The sequence below is a fragment of the Myiozetetes cayanensis genome, unplaced genomic scaffold (genome assembly GCF_022539395.1).
Source record: "Myiozetetes cayanensis isolate MyiCay16 unplaced genomic scaffold, myiCay2020 scf19, whole genome shotgun sequence".
Taxonomy (NCBI): Eukaryota; Metazoa; Chordata; class Aves; order Passeriformes; family Tyrannidae; genus Myiozetetes; species Myiozetetes cayanensis.
Window position 1 is genome coordinate 5,946,553 of NW_026087400.1, and position 24,617 is coordinate 5,971,169.

Genomic DNA, 24,617 nt, shown 5'->3' on the forward strand with positions numbered 1-24,617 from the left:
CCCTGAAGGAGGTGCACACAGAGAGGTGCTGCTGTGCTCTGTGGAGGAGTTTGCACACTCTGCTATGTGCACAGCAACAGTTCCAATCATGGTTTTGCTCCTGCACAGGCAGAGGTGGAGAAATACAACTGGGAGAAGCAAGGTCAGGCTTCCCCTGCAGGGCATCAGCTGGGCCAGGGTGCTCAGTCATTCCTTAGACATTCCTGAACAATTCCCTGGTAGTAAAAAGGCTGGTGGTCAGAGCACCAGCCTTGGGACAGCGTGCAGGTGGAGAGGCTGGTCCCAATGCAGCAGTCAGGGGGTCACCAATGTGTTAGCAGCAAGTGAAGACCACTGAATGTGCTGGAACTCTGCTAAGGAACAAAGATCAGGTGTTGAAGAGTGAAATTGCACCCAGCTGATTTGCACCAACAGTTTGATGCAGTAAGAAACACACCCGCACTGGGATGGAGGAGGAACATGTACCACCTCATCCATCCTCAAAGAATTGTGGGCTGGGGAGGAGCCACACTCCTGCCTTTAATGAATGCAGATTTCTGCAGCAGCACCCAGGATCTCCAAAAATCCCACTGATGTCTGCATACCTGGCCCCATACCTGCAGCCAGGACACCCTTTACTGGCTCAACTGATATGAGCTGTGAGCAGTGACTGAGCTGGGGTGGGCACGTGGGGAAGGAAAATGAAATAAAACTCTAAAAATAATGATAGTAATAATTAAAAAAAGCAAATGAGACTATTCAAAAGGGGGACTTTATTTTTTTATTACACTGGAGCCAGGCGTCAGTGCGCCAGTTCAGCTTTGATACACAATAAATCAGCAAACCCGTCACTCAGTTTGGAAACCAAGATTGCAGTGGCACTAAAAACACATTGAAAACATTTACTTTCTTCCCTTTCTTTTTTTTTTTTTTTTTTTTCCCTCTTTTGTTTTTGGTACAAAAATGGTACAAACAACAATACAAAATATTTGTGCTGTTGACGGTTACAAAAAAAGGTTTTTGAACTGGGTTAACGGGCGCAAAAACTGCTTTTGCGCTTCAGCGTGAATACAGCAGAACAGCAGAAGTCTTCCTTGAGAACAACCACAGTCATGCGGGCTGCTACACAGCTTCTCCATCGTAAAGGAAACATGCAAAACCATTGCTCAAATTAAAAAAAAAAAAAGAAAAAAGAAAAAAAAAGAAAAAAAGAGAAAGTGCTCCAATTATACATCTATATGTTGTTTTTTTTTTTTCTTTTTTTCCCCTATCGATCTGTAGCTTCAAGCACTAACTACATTATGTACACTGTGTGTGAGCAGTTGTATGTGGGGTTGGTGTGTAGTGGAAAGAACTTTTATTTTCCCCATGAAACTGATTTGTGTGGGAGCCACCTACATTGTCTGGCTGCTGTTTTGAACCCACGCTTTCATCGTTATACGACATCCCCCCCTAATAATTTTTTCACACTTACAATGAAGAGCTCCAAAAGACATCACAAATAAAAGTCCCATATTTTACCTTTAATATGTTGTGTTTTTTTTTTTTTATTAAACAAAGTTGCAATCTTGGCATATTTTGTGGTGCAGACTCTGCACTGTCCATTACCATTCTCCCATGCCCGAGTGTCTGTGCTATGCGAAGCAGTTACAGGTGATACGGCCGCCTCCAAAGTCCCACTTACTTCCAGAGGCTGGATTTGGACCTGACTATCCCTAAAAACCCATGAGGAGAGAATTTCCCATCACTGCTGTAGAACCCCCAATGGCATCATCTGGTCCAACAAAAAAGGAAAAAAAAAGAAAAGGGAAAGGAACCACAAAATCCAAGTGGAACTATGCCTAGTGTGTAGGACACCCAGAACAGACTTGCCTATTTACTGTCACTAATTACCTGGTGAATCTCCTCCCTGCTTTGCAAAGCATTTCCATGCTGATGGTTGTCCCAGTTATTAGGCTACATGATAAACAGAGGGCTGTGGTCATGCTCTGCTGAGGTGGCTGTGGGTACAGCAGTGACATTGGACCTGCACAGTCTCTGGCTTAGGGATGTGCAATCCTCAACCTTAGGAGGTAGGGAGGCCACCAGGGGTGTCCAGCATGCCTCAATCTCCTGGGAACTCCCTCTCTCCATCCCTTAGACAGCAGGGAGAGCTGTGGTGGTGTGCCCTGGCAGTGCTACGGGGTACAGGATAACAGGGTGGGACAGCGGTGTTTCAGGGATGGGATCCCCTCCACGTGCCTGAAAACAAGTCCTTCCCCACAGCCTTGTGGTGTGAAAGAGGTGGGGACTTCTTTAACTAGTTTAATGCTTTAGGTTAGATTAGTCAGGGAACAAGGACTCTGGTCTCAATGCACTGATTATCTGTGGCCTGTAAGAATTAACAGCAACTGTACACCAGCCAAAGTGGTTGTTTGCCCACCCCAGCTCCTTGCAAGTCACTGCCACCTCCAGCTGCAATTGGCAATGCCGTGTCACATCCATGAGGATCAGAGGGGGACAGAGGGATGGTACAGTCACCTTCTCAATGGGACCCTTTGGATTAATGTAAGTTTTCTTAGCTGGGCTACAAAGCATCAGTAACACTAAGAAGCAAACAGGTTTGTAAAAAGCGATCTGTTTTCATTGCTGGATGTGCCCCTTGCTTACCTTCTGCCGGTCCCACTGCAAGGAGATGATGCTGCTCCCTGTGGGGCTGTAAAACTCAGTGGGGGAAGATGAAGGGAGGAGGAGGAGGAAGAGGAAGAGGAGGAGGAAAAGAAGGAGGAGGTCCTGCAGAGGGAGACTGAGCAGAACTGGGTCAAAACACAATAAAGTGGTTGGTTTGATTTATAGGCTCGTGGGGCTGGAATGGCTGGATTGCAAATGCTGCAGAAAAAATATCCGCTGATTTAAAAAAAAAAAAGTCGCCAACGGAAACAGGTTGGTTTATTTTTAATCACTCAAACAGTTCTGTTTGACTCAGGTTGCATAAATGTTTTTAAAAACCTGAAATGTTTATAGACAAGCTGAAGTCTGACAGCATCTCCTTTCACCGCACGGCAGGTCCCCTGGGGACAGTGGGACGATGGACACCGCTGATGGACCCGCAGCCGCTGTCCCGCACCTCTGCCAGCCCCTTCCCTACCTGGAATCCATCATCCAAGCCAAAGCTGCAGCAGATGTCACACACCAAGTGCTGTGGAGCAGGGATTTAGCTGCTGCTCCCAGGTAAGCCGTGCCAGGTGGACTGCAGGGCATAGCTTACAGCGGAGACCTGGCTGGCACTGCAGGATCCGCACGAGCACCCCAGGAGCTGCACAGGCAGCGGCAACAACCCAAGGGATGGAGAACCACTGGCATGACCCAGCCCTTGAGCTGATTCTTCTCCTGTGCTGGTGGCAAGGTTATGGTGACGGACACAACGCAGCAAGAAACACCAAGTGCATTTTTATTATTCACCACTGTTGTGCCTGGGCAGCTTCTGCGGAGGTGCAAAGCCCAGATGGTGAAATACTTCAAGCCTGTGGCTTTTCCAAAAGAAAAAGGGAAGAACCAAGAGTGCCATGGGTAAAGAGCAGAGGTTGTGGGGCCATGCAGCCTCTGTGCCAGGCTGCTGGGGATGAGAGCTGTGAGGACTGCCAAGAGTGGCCAGGAGGAGGGGGATGGCACATGGCAGGAACAAACTAAGACTTTCATAGTGGTCACACAAGACAACTGAGTTCACAGCTATGGAACACGAATTTGGAAAAGTGTCAGGTGCTGGCAGTTTGCCAGGCACTGCCCTTCATCCCGGCCAAGGAATGTGCTGCCAGCCCATGCCTGTGGCGTGATATCCTCGCCTTGCTGCTGCCATTGGTGCCATCCCTCTCCTGAGGTCCAAGCCATTGCCTCCTGGTTTCCTCAGGAAACTTGGGTGAGAGTGAGTTTGCTCTCCGAGCCGTGAAAGACAAACTGACCCATTGACTGACCAACTGACCGACCAAGACAGAAAGAAAGATCGCATCCTTGGTAGTTAATAACATACCAGTAACACCGGAGTCCCCTCGGGCAGACTTTTTACCACATTCCACTTCATACAAGACACATTTCAAATGCTCATTAATTTACAGAAATTGCATTTTATAGAAAATATGATACAATGAAATATAAAATGCACTAGGAGCATTTCAAAAATCTATAGAGACGATCTTGCAGCCCAGTATACCCTCTGAAAGGCGCCCACTCATCACCGCAAGCTCTCGTCCTCTCATTCTCGCTCTCGTGTGCACGCGCTCGCTCCCCCCGCCCCCCCTTTTAACTCTTAGCATTCAACTTGAGAATTAATAGAGATATCAAAAAAAGCATGATTATCCCCTGGATAATCACCTTCCAATACTGTGCACATTCTTGGATTTAAATGAAAATATATCTAAGCACTTTTACAAGTTTTAGCGAACCCACTGCAAAATCGTCTGCAGAATATAAAACACAGGTAATCCAAGATTTCATAGCACATTAATTAAGTGGCTCATAATCCATTAAATGTGGTTTATATTACACATCCATGCAGTCTAAATCATTTTACAAACATTAGACATAAACCCACTAGTCCAAATCAGTAAAGGAAAAATGTAATAAAAAAAGCTAATAACTATTTGTTATTGGTTAAACTGACCCTACATATAAACTAGGTAGTTTGCTACCATTTATAATACTGATGTTGAATTACGCCTGGATGCTGCGAAACCTCTTGCTTACTTGGCAATGCTTGAGCATATTAACCACAAGATACTTAATAGGCCCTTGTTGCACTTCTTCTCCAAAAAAACACATTTACTACAGATAGCAGCGCCTACCCATCGAATAGAAAGGACACACATTAGCTGAGTTACACGATGTTGTTGAGCTTTGGCTACTAATGCTCCAAGGCATTAACGTGATACTACACTAACTCCATACTTACGGATGGGAAAAGTGTGGATAACCTGTCCCTGTCCTTCGCACTGCCTCGGCCTCGAGCGGAGCCGCCACACAAAACCCTTGCCTCACCCCAGGAGAGCAGCACCAGTGTTGGGCATCCTCGGGGATGCGGGACACCACCACCTCACCCAGCTGGTACGGACATCACTCGAGAGGTCGTGGGAGCCAAAACACGGCGATAGCATAAAAACAAACAGATGGGCCTTTGGTCATGTCAGGATTTACTTTGTAGGGTTTAGGCAAGGGCTGTTGGAGATTTCTGTTGCAATAACCAAAGGCTTCATCAATGCTATAGTTCTATGCAGCTACATTGAGTGTGACCAGGGCCCAGCAGAGCCCCTGGTCGGTATTTTGCATCTGATAACACTGAATTATATACAACATGATGACTAGTTCACCACCTGCTGAGGCTTAAAGATGGCTGTTAAGATTTTGACTCAAAACATCTTCCCCCCTCCCCCCCTTCTTTTCCACCCCAGAATGAGTCACCCCCTTAAAAAAAAAAAAAAAAAAAAAAAAAAAGGCAAAAAAGAAACAATCTCCACAGTTCCTTTTTGTTAACTCCTTCCCAGCTAGAACTGGCTTAGGGTCACAGGGAGTGCTGCCCAGGATGGTTGTATGTTTGTTTTCATCACTCCTGAGATTGAAGGGAATCTGACACATGCACCAAAAGGCACTTTCAAATATATATATATATATATATTTTAAAAACAGTGCTTCTGTTCTAAGAAATTCAAGTTAAGACAGAGTGCCTTTCACTCTCTTTAGTCATAAAGCAGGTAAACGAGCAATATCCCAGCTGACATTAAAAAACCAAAACAACAAAAAGAAACCTGCAGCAGAGACAAGTGTTCATGCGAGACAGCTCAATATTCTAAGAAAAAAAAAATGGAAAGGAAAAAGAAAGAAAAAAAAAAGAAACCTCCTATATCACCACTAAAAATAACAATACAGTCAGCAGGGGATATTAATTAAAAAAGCTGCCACATCTGTACAGTTCTTGCTCCTGCATCGGCTCTTTTTGTTAACGTTGTCGTCTGTGGGTTTGTTGTGTTTTTTTTTTTTTCTCCTAAATTTTTTTCTTCTTCTTCTTCCTTTTTTTTTTTTGTTTCCTTTTTTTTTTTTTTTTAAATTTTTTTTTAAATTTTTTTAAATAAGATGAGGTCAGTTTAATCTTCCTCGCCTCCCCCGTACATGTCCGCCAGTTTCTTGAACCTGGGCCCCCAGTCATTAAGGTAGTCGTAGTCCTGGTCCCCGGAGCTGGAGGAGTTGAGGGAGCTGACGGAGCCGGCGGTGGAGCCGCTGCCCTCGTAGTCAAAGACGAGCAGGGAATCGTAGGGAGGGGCTGTGGGGTCGTTGTCTGCTGCCCGCAGGCCCTGGGGGGAGCAAACACACGGTGTTAATACCCACCATGTGGGTTTTATGGCGCTCAGGAAGGGTGTCTGGGCTGCTGGGATGTTGGAAAGCTTCCTGTTCTGGCCAGTGGGTCCTTTCTGGGGTTGCCTGTTGAGATTTCCAGTGAAAGAAGCAACAGCACACACTTTCTCTCCTACAATTACTTTAATTCTGATGGGTTTCTTTCCCTTAGGAAAACAAAATAAAAAAATCACTCCTAGCAAAATTCTGCGATTAGGACAGACACGGGTTGTGAGATCCTGGGCGGAGGGTTGGGAAGCATCGCTGCTCCTGTGCGCTGTGGGCAGCAGCGTAGGCAGGCCACGGAAATGGCCTCGGGATATGGAGAAAAAGAATTGCTTTTCTGCAGCCCAGCATCAGGAAAAGCCTGGTGGAATAGACCCACAATAAAGCAAAATGCTCCACGTTTCCACCTTCAGAACCCTCAGCCTCCGTGTGGGGAGACGGAGCTGGTTTCACTGCAGTGGAAAGAGTTGGGATGTGTGTACGAGCGAGTCTTCACGAGCATGGATGTGTGTAAGTGTGAGTGAAGGATGGGCAGGAACAAAGGAAGAAGGGGTTTTAATGACGAAAATGAGAAAAAGCACGGCAGGAAATGCATGTAATAATAGAATTAAATGGCTGTAACATTTATTTTTCTGGCTTTAGAAATGGATGGTATGCTTTGTCTCGGAGGAAATAATGCATTGATTGGTTTGTAACCACTCAATCACTCAAAACTAAAAATGAGATAAGAAAATACCAAATGGATAGATACTTTCTACAAGCAGATAAAGGAGCAGTAATCTAACATAAAATAAAGAAACCCTCTCTGATCTGAGATGAGCCTTTCTGTGCTGCAAACTCTTTGAGGCTTTACACCAAACAGAGCTTACAAGGAAGGCACAGACTGCTGAAATAATTACAAGTCCAGGAGCCACAAATGGTTCCTTCTGCCTGGATGCTGAAAAGCGTGGTGTTTGTGATATCCACAAGACAGAAATCTTGGGCCTTTTGCTTCCACTTTGGATTTTACACGTTCAAAGCCTTTATTAAGCCAAGTCCTTTGCTCGTGCCAATACTTCCCTGGCTTGCATCAGACTTCTGATGTGAGCAACAGCATCACTTGGTCCATGCAGTCAGGGAAACCTGACTTTAGTTGGCTGCTCAAGCTTTTAAGATGTGACACAGGACACCCTGCAGAACATACCTCATTAATAAAATCACCAATATCCCCTGGATGTGGGATTACTGGTCTGATAGGATACTGTGGTTCAGCACCAATAGGTCTTTCATCCACCCTTCTGACTCCGGGTGTCTTGTTCAGCACGTGATCCATGGTCTCTGGCTGCTGGAGCTGGCTTAAATCATAATCCTGTGACAAATAGGAAGGCACGGTGTGAAACCAAGGGCTTTTTATTCAGATCATCTACTCACCCAATGTGCAAACAAGTCGAGAGGTGTAATTCTGTTTCAGCTGAAGTTTGATGGCAAATCTTATCCACAGGCATGCAGCTCCTCTATCTAAATTACAGATGAACCTGAACTCTGAGTAGCTTATAAAACTGCCCTCCTAAGAGTGTATCTTGTAACATAAGTTAAATCAAGTATTTAAATATTTTCTTAATATTTCACACAGCATCTAAATATTTAGGACAAAAACCGGGCTTTTGTGTGCATGTGCAGAGGTGTATCCGTAACTTTTTGATGAAATACATAATATAATGTAGAGACACAGTGTTGGTAGACATATTATTGCAATTACATTTCTGCAGAAGCAAAAACATTAAAATGTGTATTGCATTTATGCATGTAGGCCTTTCAAAGTAATTATGCTCTTTTTGCTTGTGAAAAATCCCAACAGAATAGGTTTCTATCACGGAATAAGAACCAGGTAATATTTCATTAAAAATGTATTCATGTAGGTAATGGTGTTTTGCTGTTCTTCCTTTGCTGTTATTTTTAACGAATCCTTCCTAAAATATTTAAGCCTACAGTGTAGTTGCCTGACACCAGATACTTCAGCTAGTTGGAATGCTTATAACAGTACTTTGTTCCACTGGCAAAACTATCCCTGTGCTCAGACGGGGATGATTGAAACTCCAGGAGCAATATTTATAAATAACTTGACAGTGACAAGAAAAAAAGAAATGCTAATTGCGAGGATTTTTCTGAGGAATAAGAACTTCCCAAGGTTTGGCTAAGTCCCTGCCTCAGCTTGTCATGGCAGCTCTCACCAGGCTCACCCGTTTGCCTTCGGATACCACTGGGGCCTCCACGGCAGGATGTGCTGCAGTGGTTTCGTGGGCTCCTTGAGCACCAGCCCCAATCACTGACCTTGAACCACTTAGTCCAATTCAACAAGCAAGAATAAAGCCATTATATGATGCAGAGTCACACAATTTGCACGGCCATCATATCTGGGAGTGTCCCAAGCTCTTTACTGGTCTTAGGTAGGAGTAAAAAAACAGCGACTTAAACATGAGCTACCAAATGTTGCTATTTTAGCAGAGGAAATACATCAGTAGCAGTGGAAAAGCACACCCCAGGAGTGCAGGCCAGGGAAGTTTTTGTGCAACATCAGCCTCGGTGTCTGTGAGAAGCGGCACCGCAGAAAAGCTGACGTGTTCAGGCAGCCCGTGGCTCAGGGCTCTGTCACCCAGCAGAGCTTTGCCACCGCATGCTCCGTGGTGAAAGAGAAAATCCCCAGATCTGTTTGGACATTTCTCACAAACCACATCCAGAAATTAAAGGAAATTAAAGGCACATTAGAGATGACTAAGTAAATGCCGGGAAAACCCACAGAAGCTCAGGGTTCAAGCAAGCCAAGCGCCTGCAGCCACAAGGCTGGGGAGGGCGGTAACTGCTGGCTTTTTTTATGAAGGTCTCTGATGGGGAATGGTAAAATACAGTTTCAATGACTGAAATAACAGAAATACTATTTGAACATGAGTGTTAATGGACTGATTTACAGTCCTTCCTCCAGGAAGCTGCCCAGGGGGTAGAAAAATCCACGTGTGTTGCAAAAGAGTGGGGGGAACTGGATGCAGCATCACAATGTGCACCAGGCTCCTGGCATGGTCCTGCTTGCACAGGAAGGTGTCCCAGTGACATGCTGAATCTCCTGGACTTGCTGGCTCTCACCAATGTCCACACCACACTAGGGAGGCCAGTAAAGCTGCCTCATCATGAACAAGGAGACACAACCCTTTGAATGTGCTGTAGTGAAAATAACATGGTTTCTGCCTTTTTGAGCGTATAGATTGCACAGCTCCTCCTCAGCCACAACCCACAGGCTCCTCTCACCTGGTCTTCCTCTCCACCTCCCTCTTCGTCATACTTGAGGATGTTGTCCCTGACGTCGTCCTCGGGGTCGATGAGGAGCTGCTTGGTGTGACGCTCCTTCTCGCGGCGCTTCATCCACACCACGAACAGCAGGACCATGGCTGCAACGGGGAAGAAGGGGGGTGAGCTGGGACCTCCCGCACCACGAGGACAGGCTGGAGTGTCCCAGCACCTCACCTGCCCTTGTCCACTATGGAAAACCTCACTGGCTGCTGGTAGGAGGAATAAAATATTACTGTACTGCATGTTCTGATTTTTCAAAGAGAGATCAGTGAGAGATGTAAATGCTGTGACAGGTCTGCACTGCAAACATTTCTTGAAGATCCTGTCACCAACGCTGATTGAGATGATGTTTATCAGGAGTAAAACACACAATCAAAGGGAAAGAAAACAGAAAGTGTGAAAACCGCAGCTTTCTGAAAATATTCGATCTAAATCCTGAATTTTTAGGATTAGATTTCCACCTTTATTTTATTCAGGGGTATAAAATAAAGACAGAAGGAAGAGAGTTGCAGAGAAGGAAATGGGTACAGATACCCAACACCTGTGCACAAGGGGCTGTTCCAGCAGTGTGACACAGGTTCAGCCTGTTCAGGTCACAAGCCCTGAGTGTGACAGTCACTTTGCTACTGTCTACAGTTGGCCAGGCAAGACTGGTCTGGGAAGGTTGCACCACACTGGGTCCTATAATCCAATTTGGACTCCCTTATATTCTTCTTTGGTCCATGAGGGAAGCTCTTTAGACTTCCCAGATCACATTAGCCAGGACATTAGCTCGTGCATTTGGCCATCGACTTGCAAAGCAGATCTCAGATCATCTGAAATCCCTTCAGAAAGCAGGGACAGCTTTGCAGAACAAGGGAGAGCAAATCTGGTAGCACACAGCCAAGCTCCTCAGGCATCAGCATTTGCATGCCAGGCTTGGCTAATCTCTCTCAGTACAGTAACAGGGACAGATGATCAGTTCTTGAATCATGAGAAATTTTTTCCCTCCTTGAACAGCTTTACCCACAGGGAACACTGGCTCACTGCTCCACAATCTCACCCTCCAAAGGGCTTTCCACATCCCAGGGGCTGTGTTCTCCCTGGGAATTACTGCATGGAAGTTGATATGGGAACTTAAGTCTCCATTAACATAAGGCAGCCAGACAGTGTCTTCTTCAAGAACCTGTTAATATGTTCGTTTTCATTCTCGTACTCAGTAGCTGCAAATAATGTAATTACAAATGAAGTTAAGCCTGGGCAGCGGATGCAGTTACACCTCTCACCGTCTGCTTTACCCTCCATTTTCCATGCAAGCCCCACAACAAGCTGCAAAAGTGGCAGTCTGCAGGAGAAGGGAGCGATGGGTGGACAGTGGAAGTGGGAATGTGTGGCCCAGGCTCATTTCAACCTGAGTCAATCCTCAACTGTGCCAAGCCAATGCAGCCAACACAAGCAAACCCAGGCAGGATGTGAGATCCCAAACTTTGTGGTTCTCAGCTGAGACCAGACCCCTGGGGACAGGGCTGGGCAGCCCAGCTTGCAGCTCCTCCACGGGAGGAGGTGGTTAGGAGGATCCCAGCTGTTCCTCGCAGCACTGAAGTGTTTATACCCAACAGGAATTCAGGGAAGTGAGCAGAAAAGGACTGGACAGCTAATTACTGCCATTGTGTGCCAACTGGCGGCCATCCCCACCTGCCAGCCAACAGAATTGTTTCCAGATACTTTAGCATTTCTTTAAGGCTTATCTCACATCTATTCAAGACAGTAAAAAAGAAAAGGAAAGAAAATGTAACTCTTATCTGCAATATAAAACCTCAGCTATTTAGCAGACTATTGAAGTCCCTTGCTCGTTGTTCCTTTTCAAGTCTCTCACAACAAGATACCTGACTGGTCCACAAAGACAATATTATAATGGTTACTGAGGTTTATCTTTTTATTTCTTTTTTTTTTTTTTTAATGATACTTTTCTCATGCACTTGTGGAAAAACTGTGCCATTAACGCCTTTACAGCTACCTTGGAAAAAAAAAAAAAAGACCTTCAAAGTGTCAATGGTGGATGTAGTGCACTCTCCTTCCTTTTATTCACTCTGCAGAATGGGAAGTGCTATTACTGCTGTTAGACCCATTTTCACTCTGCATGTAGTTTTCCTTGAAATCTATTGTCTTCACCCTTCACAATTTTTTACTGCATTGCTCTTCTAAACGTGTTATTTGTGCAGCTAATACATCAGGTAGCAAGAAGAAGAAAAAACCCCTTTGAGCAAAGGTAAAGGCAGAAGCTTCCTTCACAGGAGCAATCTTGGATCTGTCCCCTTGCTGCTTCTTCCTTTTAAAGTTATCAAACTTTGACCTGCTGACTCTAAAATGGACAAATAGCACAAAAAAGTCCCACATCTGCCTTTTTCTAGGTTATTGTTTAGAGGTCATGATACGAAACAGATAGAAAGGAGGCCAAACACTGGGAGGATGTAACAGTAAAACTACTCATTGCAAATTACATTTTTCATCACTGATACAGTGCTTTGCAGCTCTTGAAGATAAAAGAAAAAGTCAATTAGAATTACAATGAATGTAAAAATAAGCTTTTGTAATAAAACCCGTAATTTAAAATGGGATAATGTATCTGAAAATGGAAAGAGGGATCTCTTAAATCAAATGTCCTTCAGCTGAAGTTAATTTCAGTCAACAGGATTTTCAACTGTTCTAAATCGTATTTTAGCACTGGATTTATACAAGAGCAGCAAAAAGAAGACCTGTGTTTAATCACTTCTGTGGCTCCAGTGCAAACTTCGAGCCCAGGGGTCCCATCACACCTGCACTCCCCAGTGTACTGGAGGTGGTGGGGCTGACGAAATTCGTGTCTTCATCTGATGTGCATTCACCATAAAACCCCCTCTGCTGAAGGGAGCAGCCAAAGCATTTTTCTACTGGGACCCCACACCCAACAAAGGACAGGAACTGAACATCATGGCATGCACAGGGATGGTTCCATGGGCTTGGCTGGGCTGGGTGAGGAGTGGGGTCTGCACAAACACCCTGTTTCTTGCTCAATCTCCAGCCTGATCCAGTAGATCAATTACAAACCAATACATTCCCATCACTGGCCCAGGAGGGTGGATGTTTGCCCAGGGATGACCCATTCTCTTAATGCACCGTATCATGTCCCCATTAGGTGACATTTGCAGCATACGTCGCTCTGTCTGCTCTCTGTTCAAACACACCGGGGGTAAATATTAAATGTGATTTAGCACCATAACTCCTATTAGCTTTAATGAGAGTCTCATGGATTCATCCTGTGTATCTTGATGAATATTTACCTCACTGTACATTTCAGCTCTTGTTTTTATCTATTCCTACTGTGCCAACTCCTGCTTGAAGTTATAATGATATCATTTTTATTTTTAAGTGTGTGCACACATGGCTATTGGTAATGCTCAGGACTGACAGCATTGCTGGGCAAAAGAGATGGTTTTGCCCCAAGCAAAGGGATGGTCACCCCTTCTCTGTGATCCACCCCCAGCCTTCCATTGCTCCTGACAAGCTGGGGATCCTACCTCTACAAACACTCACAATCCTCCATGATTAACCAATATCTGAGGTCATTTTACAGGCAATGGGAATACCTACTGTTCTTCTTCTCCTTGGAACAACCAGAAATCCACAATTCTGCACTGGCTCTGCCAGGGACTAGCCAGACTCTCATAACCAGTGGGAACCAGCATAACCATAGCCAGACAGGGACCTGAGAGCTATGGGGGAGTCTGCAACAGGATTTGGAAGAGTCCATCACCTTTTCCTGCAAAATGTGGAGAATCTTATCACACACACTCCCTACAAGTTGCTGTCAGGTATAATGAAGTTTGTAAAGCTACTGTAAGTCTTAGAAAGACAAGTCTGACACAGGCAGAGCTCATTTTGCTGATGCTGCAGGGAAGGAGGTTCGAATGCAGATGTATGAACCAACCCCACAGCCCAAAGCTCAGGCATCTGGCCTCTGCACGGAGCTTGAAAAATACCAGATATAGGAACAGGACAACAGGCAACAGGCTGGGAAACATGAAGGAGGATAGATTTAGAGTAGGTATTAGGAAGAAGTTCTTTACTGTGAAGGTGTGAGGCAGTAGCACAGGTTGCCCAGAGAATCTGTGGCTGCACCATCCCTAGAAATGTTCAAGGCCAGGCTGGATGAGGCTTGGAGCAACCTGGGCTAGTGGAAGGTGCCCCTGCCCATGGCAGGGGGTTGGAATGAGATGACCTTTAACCATTCTGGGATTCCATGCCAGCCCCTGTGGTACTTACTCAGTAAGATGATGATGCAGATCAAGATGGCAATGATGGCCCCCGTGCCCAGCCCTGCAGCGGCCACGGCCCCGATGGTGGTGCAGTCGCCGTTCTCGTCGCATGGACACACCTTCACCTTGATGACAGAGGTGTTGTACAAGGGGGGGTTTCCTGAGTCTGTCACGATGATGGGCACATCATACACACCCGCCTCCAGGTACATGATCCGTAAACTGAGCTGGGCGTAATCACCTGGAGAGACCCAGATGGACAGACAGATGACAGACACTCGTAGAGCCTTGCAGTCACACCTGTGCAGGCTCCTCTGCTAGACTAGAGTCCTGAAGAAGAGGCTCTCAACAACACACCCAGGCAGGACAGCTTCAGACTTTTGCCCTTACAGTCTGGTCAATAACCAGCCTGTGCTTTGCAAACTGCCGTGTGTTTTCACTGCTGCACTAACCTACCTCGGTGCCATTTGCAATTCCAGTTGCCCATGTTCAAAATGGCATCAAATGCAAATAGTAACACATGGATAATGCTCCCTGAGGCTGGGCTGCCCCTGGCCACTGTGGAGGCTATGGTTTCACCCACTCTCCCACCTCAGAATTTCTGGGAAGCCCACTGATGACATGCTCAGCCAGGTAATCCCACTGTGATACAGCAGGGATTGAGCCCTGAGCTGTGAGGGCACAAGCTGTTGCCCCTGGTCTGGCAAAGGGTGCCAGACCTCAGCAAGAGCAGCCAGTTACAAAGCCAAAACCAGCCCATAACTCCATGGTATTTTCCATCCTCTGCTGAAACTACCAATAAGCAGAGCAATTAGGGCAATTTGTGGTTGCACGCTGCAGTATAAAAATCCTTCACATACTGGTAATCTTCACACTTACCTAGCCCTCCTGGTTCCATGGTAAATTAAAAGGCTGCCTTTATGCAATTATGGTCAGAGAAATGAACATTGATCCTGATTGTGGCTTATGACAATTACACTGGAGGAACATAAGGAAGACTGATAATAGCTTTTTTCCCCTTGGCCATTATGGATGATTTATACTGTGTTCACCACTGATAACTGTTCATAATTATGAACTGCATTAAAAAAAGCCAAGTGCCAAGGCTCTTAGAGTTATGCTGCAGGTCTGATACAAATCATTCCTGATTAACTATCTTGTCTATAATGTCATCCATAATGTGCTTTGAAAAACAAAAATCGGATGAAAAAAAGTAGCGAAGTTTGGAAGTTGGAAACCGCACGTGGCCTCATTAGCGAACGAGAGCCCAAATGTCCTCAGGATTGCCTGCCCCATTTACCATTCAGCCGTGTTATGGTCCAGTTCTTCCTCACCGCAGATGGCACACTTGGCAGCTCGAAGACGAAGGGCCCGACGTTTGGATCGATGTCAGCGTCCGCGGCTGTGATGTTGATGACATTCAGGTTTGGCTTTTCACAGATCTGCGCCTCCTTTGGCAGGAGCTCGGGAGCGTTGTCGTTGATGTCGATTAGGTAGATCTGCAGAGTGCCCGTGCCGCTGGCGGGGGGGATACCTGCACGGGGGGAGGCAGAGCCAAACACGGACGACCCGTGGCCATCACTTGGGAAGCACCGGGATCAACGACACCACGGACCCGCCCCCTCTCTGCCTTCCCATTTCAATAAACCAGGCTATTCACCTTCCCTCCTTGGACCTTATTAGGGACATACTGCGCTTTCATGGTCCCTTGCTTTATGAGGTGTTATTAAGACTTCCCCAAGCCTCCTCCTAATGTTGTTTTTCGCTCCTGCAGAAAGTGGAGGTTGGGTCCTGTGGATCTGTAGCCTACAGTGATGTCCTTAGTCAAACTAAAGTTACAAGCAGGTGATGCCAAGCTGCTCCTGCAAATCTTGGTAATGGCTGTTTTGAAGAAGAAAAAAACATTAGCAAAATAGCTGACAAGAGGAAGAAGAGGGCTTGGAGGGGCAAAACCCCGAGTAGTATAAACTTTTGGTTGGCATTTACTGTAGCACCTGCTGGCCAGTTACAGATCTGCAGACCATTATACTGCTTTAAAGAAAGCCCAGCTCTTCAGCACGTCCTACATCCAGCTCCAGCTTTAGTGGTGAAAGGTCCTTGCTGGCAGCCTACAGTAAGAGTCAACTACCACTGAACATGTTGGGTGATGCAACTGACCCCTGACAGCAGCTGATGTCCCAACATACAGTTCTTCATCCTCTCTACGTCTGTCCCAACCAGCAGGGATTCTGCAGCACAGCAGTCCTGGTCCTCCAGCCCCTCCTTGATGGAGAGCCAAATTTGTCTGACTAACGACCACTTACACAAATAATACCTGTCCTGGCAGGAGAGAGCAGCCTTCCCAGAAAATGGCTCAGTATTTTTCATTTCTCTCCCCACACATTTCTCTGGCAGCTCTGTGTTGGCCTGCTCACTGCCTGCCTCCCTTCCCACAGTGTTGCTTCAGCAATTATTTTTTAAGTATGTATTTTCAGTCCTGGCTTTTCCTCCCAGTGCTGGATATAAAGCTACAAACACCACTTCCCCACCAGAATTCTGCTTCCACAGACTTTCCTTCCTATATTCCTTTCTCCATTTCCCAAGGGAGCCCTGAAAATTCTGAAGGAGCCCTGGAAATGCTTTTTTCATGGTTCCTACAGTTCTTCAATTACTGATCTCATCCTTTCATCTAGTAAACACGGGGGTAGGTGCTTACCCTCCAAAACAATGTCTTTTGATCAGCCTTGAAAGGTTCTGGAGAGACACACAGACCATCAGGACACTGGGGCTAAACATGAAAACTGACTTTCAGGATGAAGCAAAGTGATTTTAGTGCTTTCACATTACCCAGAATATCTTCTGGGATAAAAGCAAGGCCCCCACTGTAACCTCTGAGACAGACTGAACACAAACCCTCGGTCCTGAGAGGCACTAACTGGCACGTGGCTGAAATAACCTGCAATTGCTGCACATACAAATGCGATTTTGTGGGGCTACTGAGTATTGTTGGGCTCTGTGTCCTGGTACTTTTGTTTCTTTATGCTCCTGAGTGCAGTTCTGGGGCAGTTTCAGGAGAAATGAAAAGTAAACAATTTTTTAAATGGCCAAGTGGAACCATGGAACATTTCACATTATTTCAGCTGCCTTATGTGGAAAGAGCAAGGACACAGATAGGGCAGGTACCGATATAAAGTGAAGGATTCTTTGATTTTATGCTCAAGATGAGGACTACGACAGCATCCCTGACTCCAGTGGAGAAGTTGGTCTGCTCCCTGAAATTAAGACTGAAATACTAATGACAAAAGAAGGAGGAATACACAACCTCTACATCTACATTTAACTTTTGCATTCTCCTTCACTGCCTTTTTTACAGTGCCAGAGTCCACATTTCTGCAGAAAGGCATAAGCCAAGGTTTTCATGTTCAGCTGCAAGCAGGAGTCACTCATATCCTGCCTGTGCAAAAATTTCTAAGGAACTTGGGCCACTGTCCTGACAAATCATGGCAGAAATGAAGTAAGCTGTGCCTGTGGTTGACCAGCATCTTCCTGTCACTGAGTGCAGAGAAGCAGGAATGTACACTCAGCCTGTTTTCCCACAGTGCTGGGCCCCATAGGTGAATTCCCATGAGGTCCTCTGATATTGAGGAAGGGGCAGGAATGTCTTCCTTCAGAGACAGACTCTCTCTCCCCTAATCAGCTTCCTATTTCATGAAACCTGTTGGAATATGATACATTCAAGTTCTGTGAGCTTCACTGGGAGACTGGCTGAAAGGTTCAAACACTGCCAGGCTCCACACTTGTGTAGACACAGTGTGGTCCAAGAGACTCTCCTGGGAAACCAGGTTAAAACTGTGCTGTCAATTAGGATTCCCCTTTTACCCCCTTACACTGCAGCCAAGACTTTCCTAAAGCGAGTATCTTTGCACTTTAGCCCAGGGAAAGAAGGAAAACACGTCCAAGGAGTATTTGGCTAAACTTTTCCATGTACTGAGAAGCAAAAAGAACTTCAAGGAAAGAAGGCACTGCTGCTTCCTCCAGAAAGAAAGAAAAATCCCCACCAAAACCCTTGACCCAAACCCTTTCTTTGATGAGTACGTGATGCTGGAGAACCTGGAACTTGGGAGAAATGTGGTAAGAGTCTATTAGCCTAGATGAAACTTTAGCTGTTATCCTAAGCACTCTAGACAGAATTTTAAATAAGGTGTTGCTTTATGTGCATTTTAATGGCTGCAATATACCAGTGATAGATTAATTTTTCAGACTAAAGAGATTTATCTAGGTCCTCACTTTCTGAGCTGCTGAATGATGGATGGATGTGGAGGCGCTGATGCGCTGCAGCATCAGCACCGAAGCCAAGGAAAGGGGTTAACTCCACATCACATTGTAGTAAATGCCCAGGATTTGCAAGGTCAGATGGTGAGGATTTGGCTGATGGGTTCAAGCTCTACCAATGCTTTTGTGAACAGCCTTGGCCAACTCATTTGACCTGTTTTACCCTGTGGCTCTTGCAGGTGAACACCACTAGAGCAGCTTGAGAATATTTTAGATTTCGCTGTCCTGTCTGCCTTTGTGGAGGTGAAGCTTAAGACGGGGCAGTGGGACCAGTCCTACCATTCACAGCACAAAGAAGGGGTGAAATGCACTTCTTGGTACAGGTCCTCAGCCCTGGAACTCTTCCAGGAGTTTCCCTCGCCCCTGTGACCTGGGATGCAATGACTGAAGTGATCTGTGGAACCCCAGAGGGAGGAAGCTTTCAATAGCCCTGCGAGCACCACCATATCAGCTCATAATGGCCATGGCACCCCCAGCCTGAGGGACCACAAGATCTAACACAAACACTGCCCTGAAAAAACCTGCAGAGTTGGAGCAGTACACAAGGGTGCTCACAGCCAAGGCCAGACTTCACTGTGCTGCTGAAGGATGGCTCTGGTTTGAGTGAGTGCTCAGCACCCTGCAGCAGGAAGGAGAGGGTGGGAAAGGGGGAGGAAGGCCCTCTTGTTGCCCTGGGAAACTCCTGAGCCCTTGACAGAGCCTTTTCCAGTTGGAGGAAGTGATGAATGAAATACCAGCATGGCCACGTTTAGGTATGGTTAGCAAAAATCATCAGCTTCTCCTAAACAGAATTAGGAGGAGAAATACAGGGCAGCAGACACGGGCTGCTTGCCTTGAGTGAGGCCAGTGCTGAGGTCCTTAGTGCTAATTTGACCAAAACCACTGAGTGATCTTTAATGAGCAGAGAAGAACAAGCTTTAACAGGACTTCTCCAAGAGAGAAGACACTGACTGGCCTCAGTGGCTCTGGTGATAAAGCACACCAGCACCCAGATGGGCAAGAAAGTGATCAGCTCTGATGACAGACAGACAGACACACAGTTCAACAGCTGGGCTTAGATTTAATACCCTCCTGTCATCCCCCTACAATTATTTCTGGTTTCCTGATGGGAGGGCTTCCTGAGCTCTGATCAGCGCCTCTGGGATGATCCCCAGGACTGGTGTGCTCGGCAGCCCTTGGAGTGCCCATCCCTTTGACATTTTTTTAAGTTCAGGCTACACTGCTATACTGAACTCCCCAAATCGATTTTCCATTTGTCCTCCCTCTCCCTTAATAACACTCTCCGTATACTGTGCACATTTAATTTACTCCAGCAATTTCCCGTCCCACTTTCACATTTTTGACCATAAAAACCTGGGAAAAAAGATAACTTATACTGACAACTCTGTCAGGGCATCATTTCTCTTAATGCATCACATTAGAGTCTTATTGAAGCATGAACAATGTGAAGCCTGGGCTCACCGTTGTCAGCCGCCAAGAATGTGGCCTCGTAGACATTATTCTTAATGTAGTCTGACTCTCGATCAAGGACAGCAGCAGTAGTGATCTGACCATTTGTGGCATTAATGTTCAGCCAGTTTGCAGGATCTGACAGCTTAGAGTATCTACAGAGAAAGGAAATAAATACATGGTAGTCTTTTCACTGACATACCCTTAATATTGCTCGAGACATGGTTTTTCTGGACTCCTGACCTGTGATTCAAAGGACCTTTGGATAACTGGTTTTGTTGACAAACACAGCGCTTAATTGAGTATATGGTTTTTGACCTTTACAATTATTCAATTTCTTTCATTTTAAAGGTTTTCCTTTCCACTCTCTGCCACTTACACGCCAGTTTCCTGCTGCTAGGAGTGGTCACAGCCTGAGGTCTCTGCAGCCAAGGAGAAATGGGGTCTGCCATGACCATTGCATTTGTATGCCTGAGTTTGGGGATGGATCCCTGTGCTCTCCTTCTCCTGATCTTGCCCTTCCTAAAATAGGTATTGCTTTAAAGTCAAGGATATTCCTGTTTTCTGCCTATGAACAACAGTTTGGGAATACCACATTGGAAGGATGCCAGCTTTCAGGCCACGCTTTTGTATCAGAATTGCATCCTCATCAGCAATTGCCTTGGGGACACTAATCAGAACTCACAGCTGCACTGAGGTGTGGACTCAAGGGTGAAGTAGATTCAGGCCTGCTCTCCTGCAACATTTTTACATGTTCCTGAAATAGAAGGGAAGATGATCCCATGCTATTGGTCTGAAGAGAGCAGCAACAAGGAATTCCCTTGGCATTCCTCAGTATCCCCAGGGCTGGAAGGACTAGTTGCTTCCCAGCTACTCAGCCAACTCAGAGCCCATGTCTGTTCATGCCCTACAACTTTGAACGTGGTTTGTTTTGGGCAAACTTTTTCCGTGTTCTCCGCATCAATGTGTTCTGTTAATCTTTCTCACTTGTTTTCTTGCTTTATTCATTGCTCTTGATTTCTACCTCTCAGTTTTGTACAGTTTGAACTAGATGGACCATTGCTATCCAACTGGAAGCTAATAAATGGCTGAACTAATAAATGACTGAAGTAAGCAAACAAAAGCTGAGCTTATTTCATGGGTAACTCAGGCCTGCTGATAGTTTTATATAATTTTTTTGTAGTTAGATATGCAGGTGAGAGCACTAGTGGCTTCTGGTGAATATCCCTTTCCAGAAATGGGTTATTTGAAGTAAAAATTCACAGGGAAACTTGAGCTGCATCAAATGTGAGTGGGAAAGTAACACCCAGCTGCACAAGCCCCTGCCAAAGGAAAGAATTACATTTTATGGAGCTAGACTCTTTGGGATGTTTTCATTTCATTTTAATATCACTGTTGTGAGTCTCCTGCCCTTTCTCTGCTAAATGACCAGGAATCCAGTTTCAAAGCTGGCTTTGTGAATGTACCTGTGGCTAATGAGGATAACTTGAGGTGTGACAGTGGCCATGCCAAGCTGTGCCTCACTGGAGATGCTCCTGCTTCCTTATCTTCTATTTGTAAAAACTCTATTTCATCAAAGACTATTTAGAGAGAGACTGAAAACTGTATGCAAGGCTCTAGCAGCTGGATCAGTTCTGCAGAGTGCTTATCATGGATCTGTACAAGCTTAGCTTTTTGGGTATATTTTGTCCTAACTCACCAATGGCAACTGTGAAGTAAAAAATAAAATATCCTTTGCATAGCTCACAAAGACAGGACCCCAAAAATGCCCCACTGCTTCTTGCAGAGCCTGGGCATTGGTTGTCCTGATGCAAAGGGAGAGAGACTGTACTGGGTTTGGAAACAAAGGAAAGAAACAGTTCACGTAACTGGCTGTTCACATTCCCAGAAAGTCTTACAAGACCCTACATGTGCGATGACAGGAATGGTAGGCACTCGTTTGGATTACAGATCACCCACCTCCACCTTAGAGGGAGCACTCAATCAGAAAGGAGCTGCTCTCTCCTCTGAAAACCAGCCTTGGTACAGACATCAGGGAAATAAAGACCCTTCAAAGGCCAGTATTTCAAAAAGAACATAAGAAAAATGGGCTTGTTAGTTAGGACAGTCTCTCTCCTCCAAAGTCACAATACCTGTCTAAAGACAACAAGATGAGGCAGTGAATAAACTATCATTTTCTAGACCAGACAGCTCTGTGCCAGGTGAAATATTTCAAACTGTTCCTGACACAAAATGTCACAACTGATGTAAGTTTAAGTGGCCCCAGCTGTGGTCACATCATCTACTTAGGTTTTGCCAAAAATACTACAGCCCTTACAGGTTGGGAGTAAAAAAGAAAAAATTTCTATGGATACAGAAGTATCCAAAAGCAGGAAATGCCATTTCCCATCTGCACAGACAGAGCTGAAATAGTCGTGGAAGTGTCACAAGGACTCTCATTTTCACACACGCTTTTCTGCCAATTATTTCCCGGTGGGAAGGCCTGTGAGTCTCGTTCCTGGACTGTGGATTCAGTCCCCCGTCCGCCCAGGTGGGACAAACAGAGTGAGTGACACCCTCCCGGTCACAGAACAGACTAAAAATGCTCTTAAAACGCTTAGATCTGACTTCTACAAAGCTAAAATTTTGCCAGCTAAATCCCTTTCAAAGGGAAAGCAGCTAAGGAGGAGGTTGTGTTTGGCAGCTTGTCTGAGGAGAAAGGGAAGGTCAGAACGAATTGTACTTACTGAGAGCAGGGAAGGGCTGCTGGGGAGCGTTAGTGAGACACAGACCAAGTGCCAGTGGCCTGTGAATGGGCGTTTGACTGCTCAGGCAATACTGAACTATATGACACCTTAAAAGCCTGCCCAGCAGCTGTTTGTAACCTCCCCAGCCTTGCTCTGAACAGGGCTGACAGCTCTTCCCGCACTGCACTTTTAAGCCAGGCTGAACCTAAATCCTCTGAAAGCAACACAAGGCATGATTAAAAATCCCAGCCATTCCCTTCGAAAATCCAGGCCTAGCCCTTTCTGTGCCTCAGTTTCCCCACCTGTAAAACAGAAATAACAAAGCTGCCTTTTTCTAAACCTCTGTGTTATTGAAGTGCATGAACAACACAGGTCAGAGCATCCTGGGCAAGGCAGAGACAAAGGGTACAGTGCAGCCTTGACCTCTGTACCAACTCAGGAACCTCTTGTTATCACCTGCTTCATCTAAAGGTGTGATCTGCCCTATGGCAAGCCAATAACATGGGATCCAGCTCTGTCTGCCCCCCCAGACCCAGCTACTCACAGTCCGGTTTATCCGGAGCAGGCAGGATTGTGAGTTCACAGGCTTGGGGGATATTCTGCAAGCACTCAACTGCAGTCAGGCCCTGCCAAGCATTTTATTCATATCACATCAGTTAGTTTGGAAATTAGCTTTCAGCTGCTTGGCTCCCCAAACTTCTGCAGCTGAACCCCCCACCTGTACGGGAGCGCCCTGGGCTGCCTGGTGTCCCACCTTACTGCCTGCTGCATGAAGCGATCGGGATCCACCGCTGAAAACGTTGTCAGGACTGTTCCTGTTGGCACCCCTTCCTCCAGCCTGATTAACTTGTGGTTCGTTGGGAAATATGGTGCTTCGTTGACATCTGTGACTGAAATGGTGACTCCTGCTGTCGACTGGAAGGACATCTGGATGCCACTGGCCAGGGGAGCTTGGTTTGATACCATCACTGTCAGCATGAAAGCTCTGTTCATCTCGTAATCGACTGCCTAAAACAAACAAACAAGCAAGTACAGAGCCAAGCAGAGAATGAATTCTACCTTCTGGCTGAAAGCTGCAAGATTAGAAGGCAGATACCAAAATCGTTGCCTCATCTTGTTTTCTCCTGAGTTCAGTTCTTTTGAAGGTGCAAATCCAGACCAGCTTCAATCCAGTGGAGGTTCTGGCCTTCCAATGTTTGAATGTCAAATATTAAAAAAAATACACAAAGGAAAAATTGCCAACAGCAGGGAGGATTTGCCCTGTTTTTCGTTCCAATGCTAAGTGGTTTCCAAAAGAGAACCTTCCTGTGAGAGTGGAGTGGAGCATCAAATGAACAAACCCACCCAGGGCTGGTCTAATGCAACAGGTGAAGCCTCTTAAGAGGGATGGGACAGGTGCTTAGCAGTGCTATTAGCACTGAAAACTGCTGACTATGTAACTAGGACAGTCTATGTGGACTCATGAGCCTGAAGGGTTCTTTATTTTCCCCCTTAAATGAGTTTACAAGAAATGGTGGAGCTGCCAGGAACAACGCCTGGCCTGGTTAAGCAGGTGGTCCTTCCCGTGGGACCTCTGGTCCTCCTGCAAGGCACCTCCCTCATGCCCCGAGTTTTCCTGCACACTCCTGCAGCTGGGTATTGCTGCTGGGAGGTCACAGATCTCTTCTCAACAGGCACATGAAGAGGATGTGTCTCGGGAGCCAGACAGAGTGAAAAGCCTTTGCTGGCACGACTGACTGAACCCAGTATAATAATAATAATTTCTAAGCCATCCCACTAATTATTACGAGGGAAGTTGCTAATCATCTGCCAGGGAGCCTTGAGTTATGCAGGATCACACCTCTGCTTGTTAAAAAACGCTTTGCCGTGATTTATAAATTTAGAAGCATAACCACTCTCCTTAATACCTTCTCCAGCGCTGAGTCTGCAAAGCAAACACTCACGGTGTAAAACACCACTGACTTCGGCAGGGCTGGGCTCATTTACATCAGCAAGATCTGGCTGCCATGTCCTGTTTAATACCCAGTATCGTCAGGAGAGAAATCAAATCATAGGAGGCTACACGAGAGAAACAAATTCCAGGGGCAAGAGGTAAAACAGCGGAATCTCTATTCGATTGAAGTGCAAATGTTCCCATTGCTAAATGATTTCCTGACAGGCAGGGCCAACATTTAATAAATAAAAGGAAGCATAA

The 24,617-nt window shown here is 45.9% G+C and overlaps 1 protein-coding gene across 1 annotated transcript in view; it reads right to left on the bottom strand.

Annotated features, from left to right (window-relative positions):
• Positions 1 to 5,445: 5,445 nt before the first annotated feature.
• CDH4 (cadherin 4) overlaps positions 5,446 to 24,617 on the bottom strand; it is a 416,593-nt gene continuing 397,421 nt past the window's right edge. The window contains exons 10-16 of the mRNA XM_050313859.1: positions 23,178 to 23,431; positions 19,710 to 19,852; positions 15,238 to 15,471; positions 13,945 to 14,178; positions 9,622 to 9,761; positions 7,526 to 7,690; positions 5,446 to 6,296 (exon numbers count right to left, since the gene is read on the bottom strand). Coding sequence (XP_050169816.1) covers positions 6,090 to 6,296; positions 7,526 to 7,690; positions 9,622 to 9,761; positions 13,945 to 14,178; positions 15,238 to 15,471; positions 19,710 to 19,852; positions 23,178 to 23,431 — 1,377 coding nt within the window. The 3' untranslated portion in view covers positions 5,446 to 6,089. The remainder of the gene's footprint in view (positions 6,297 to 7,525; positions 7,691 to 9,621; positions 9,762 to 13,944; positions 14,179 to 15,237; positions 15,472 to 19,709; positions 19,853 to 23,177; positions 23,432 to 24,617) is intronic.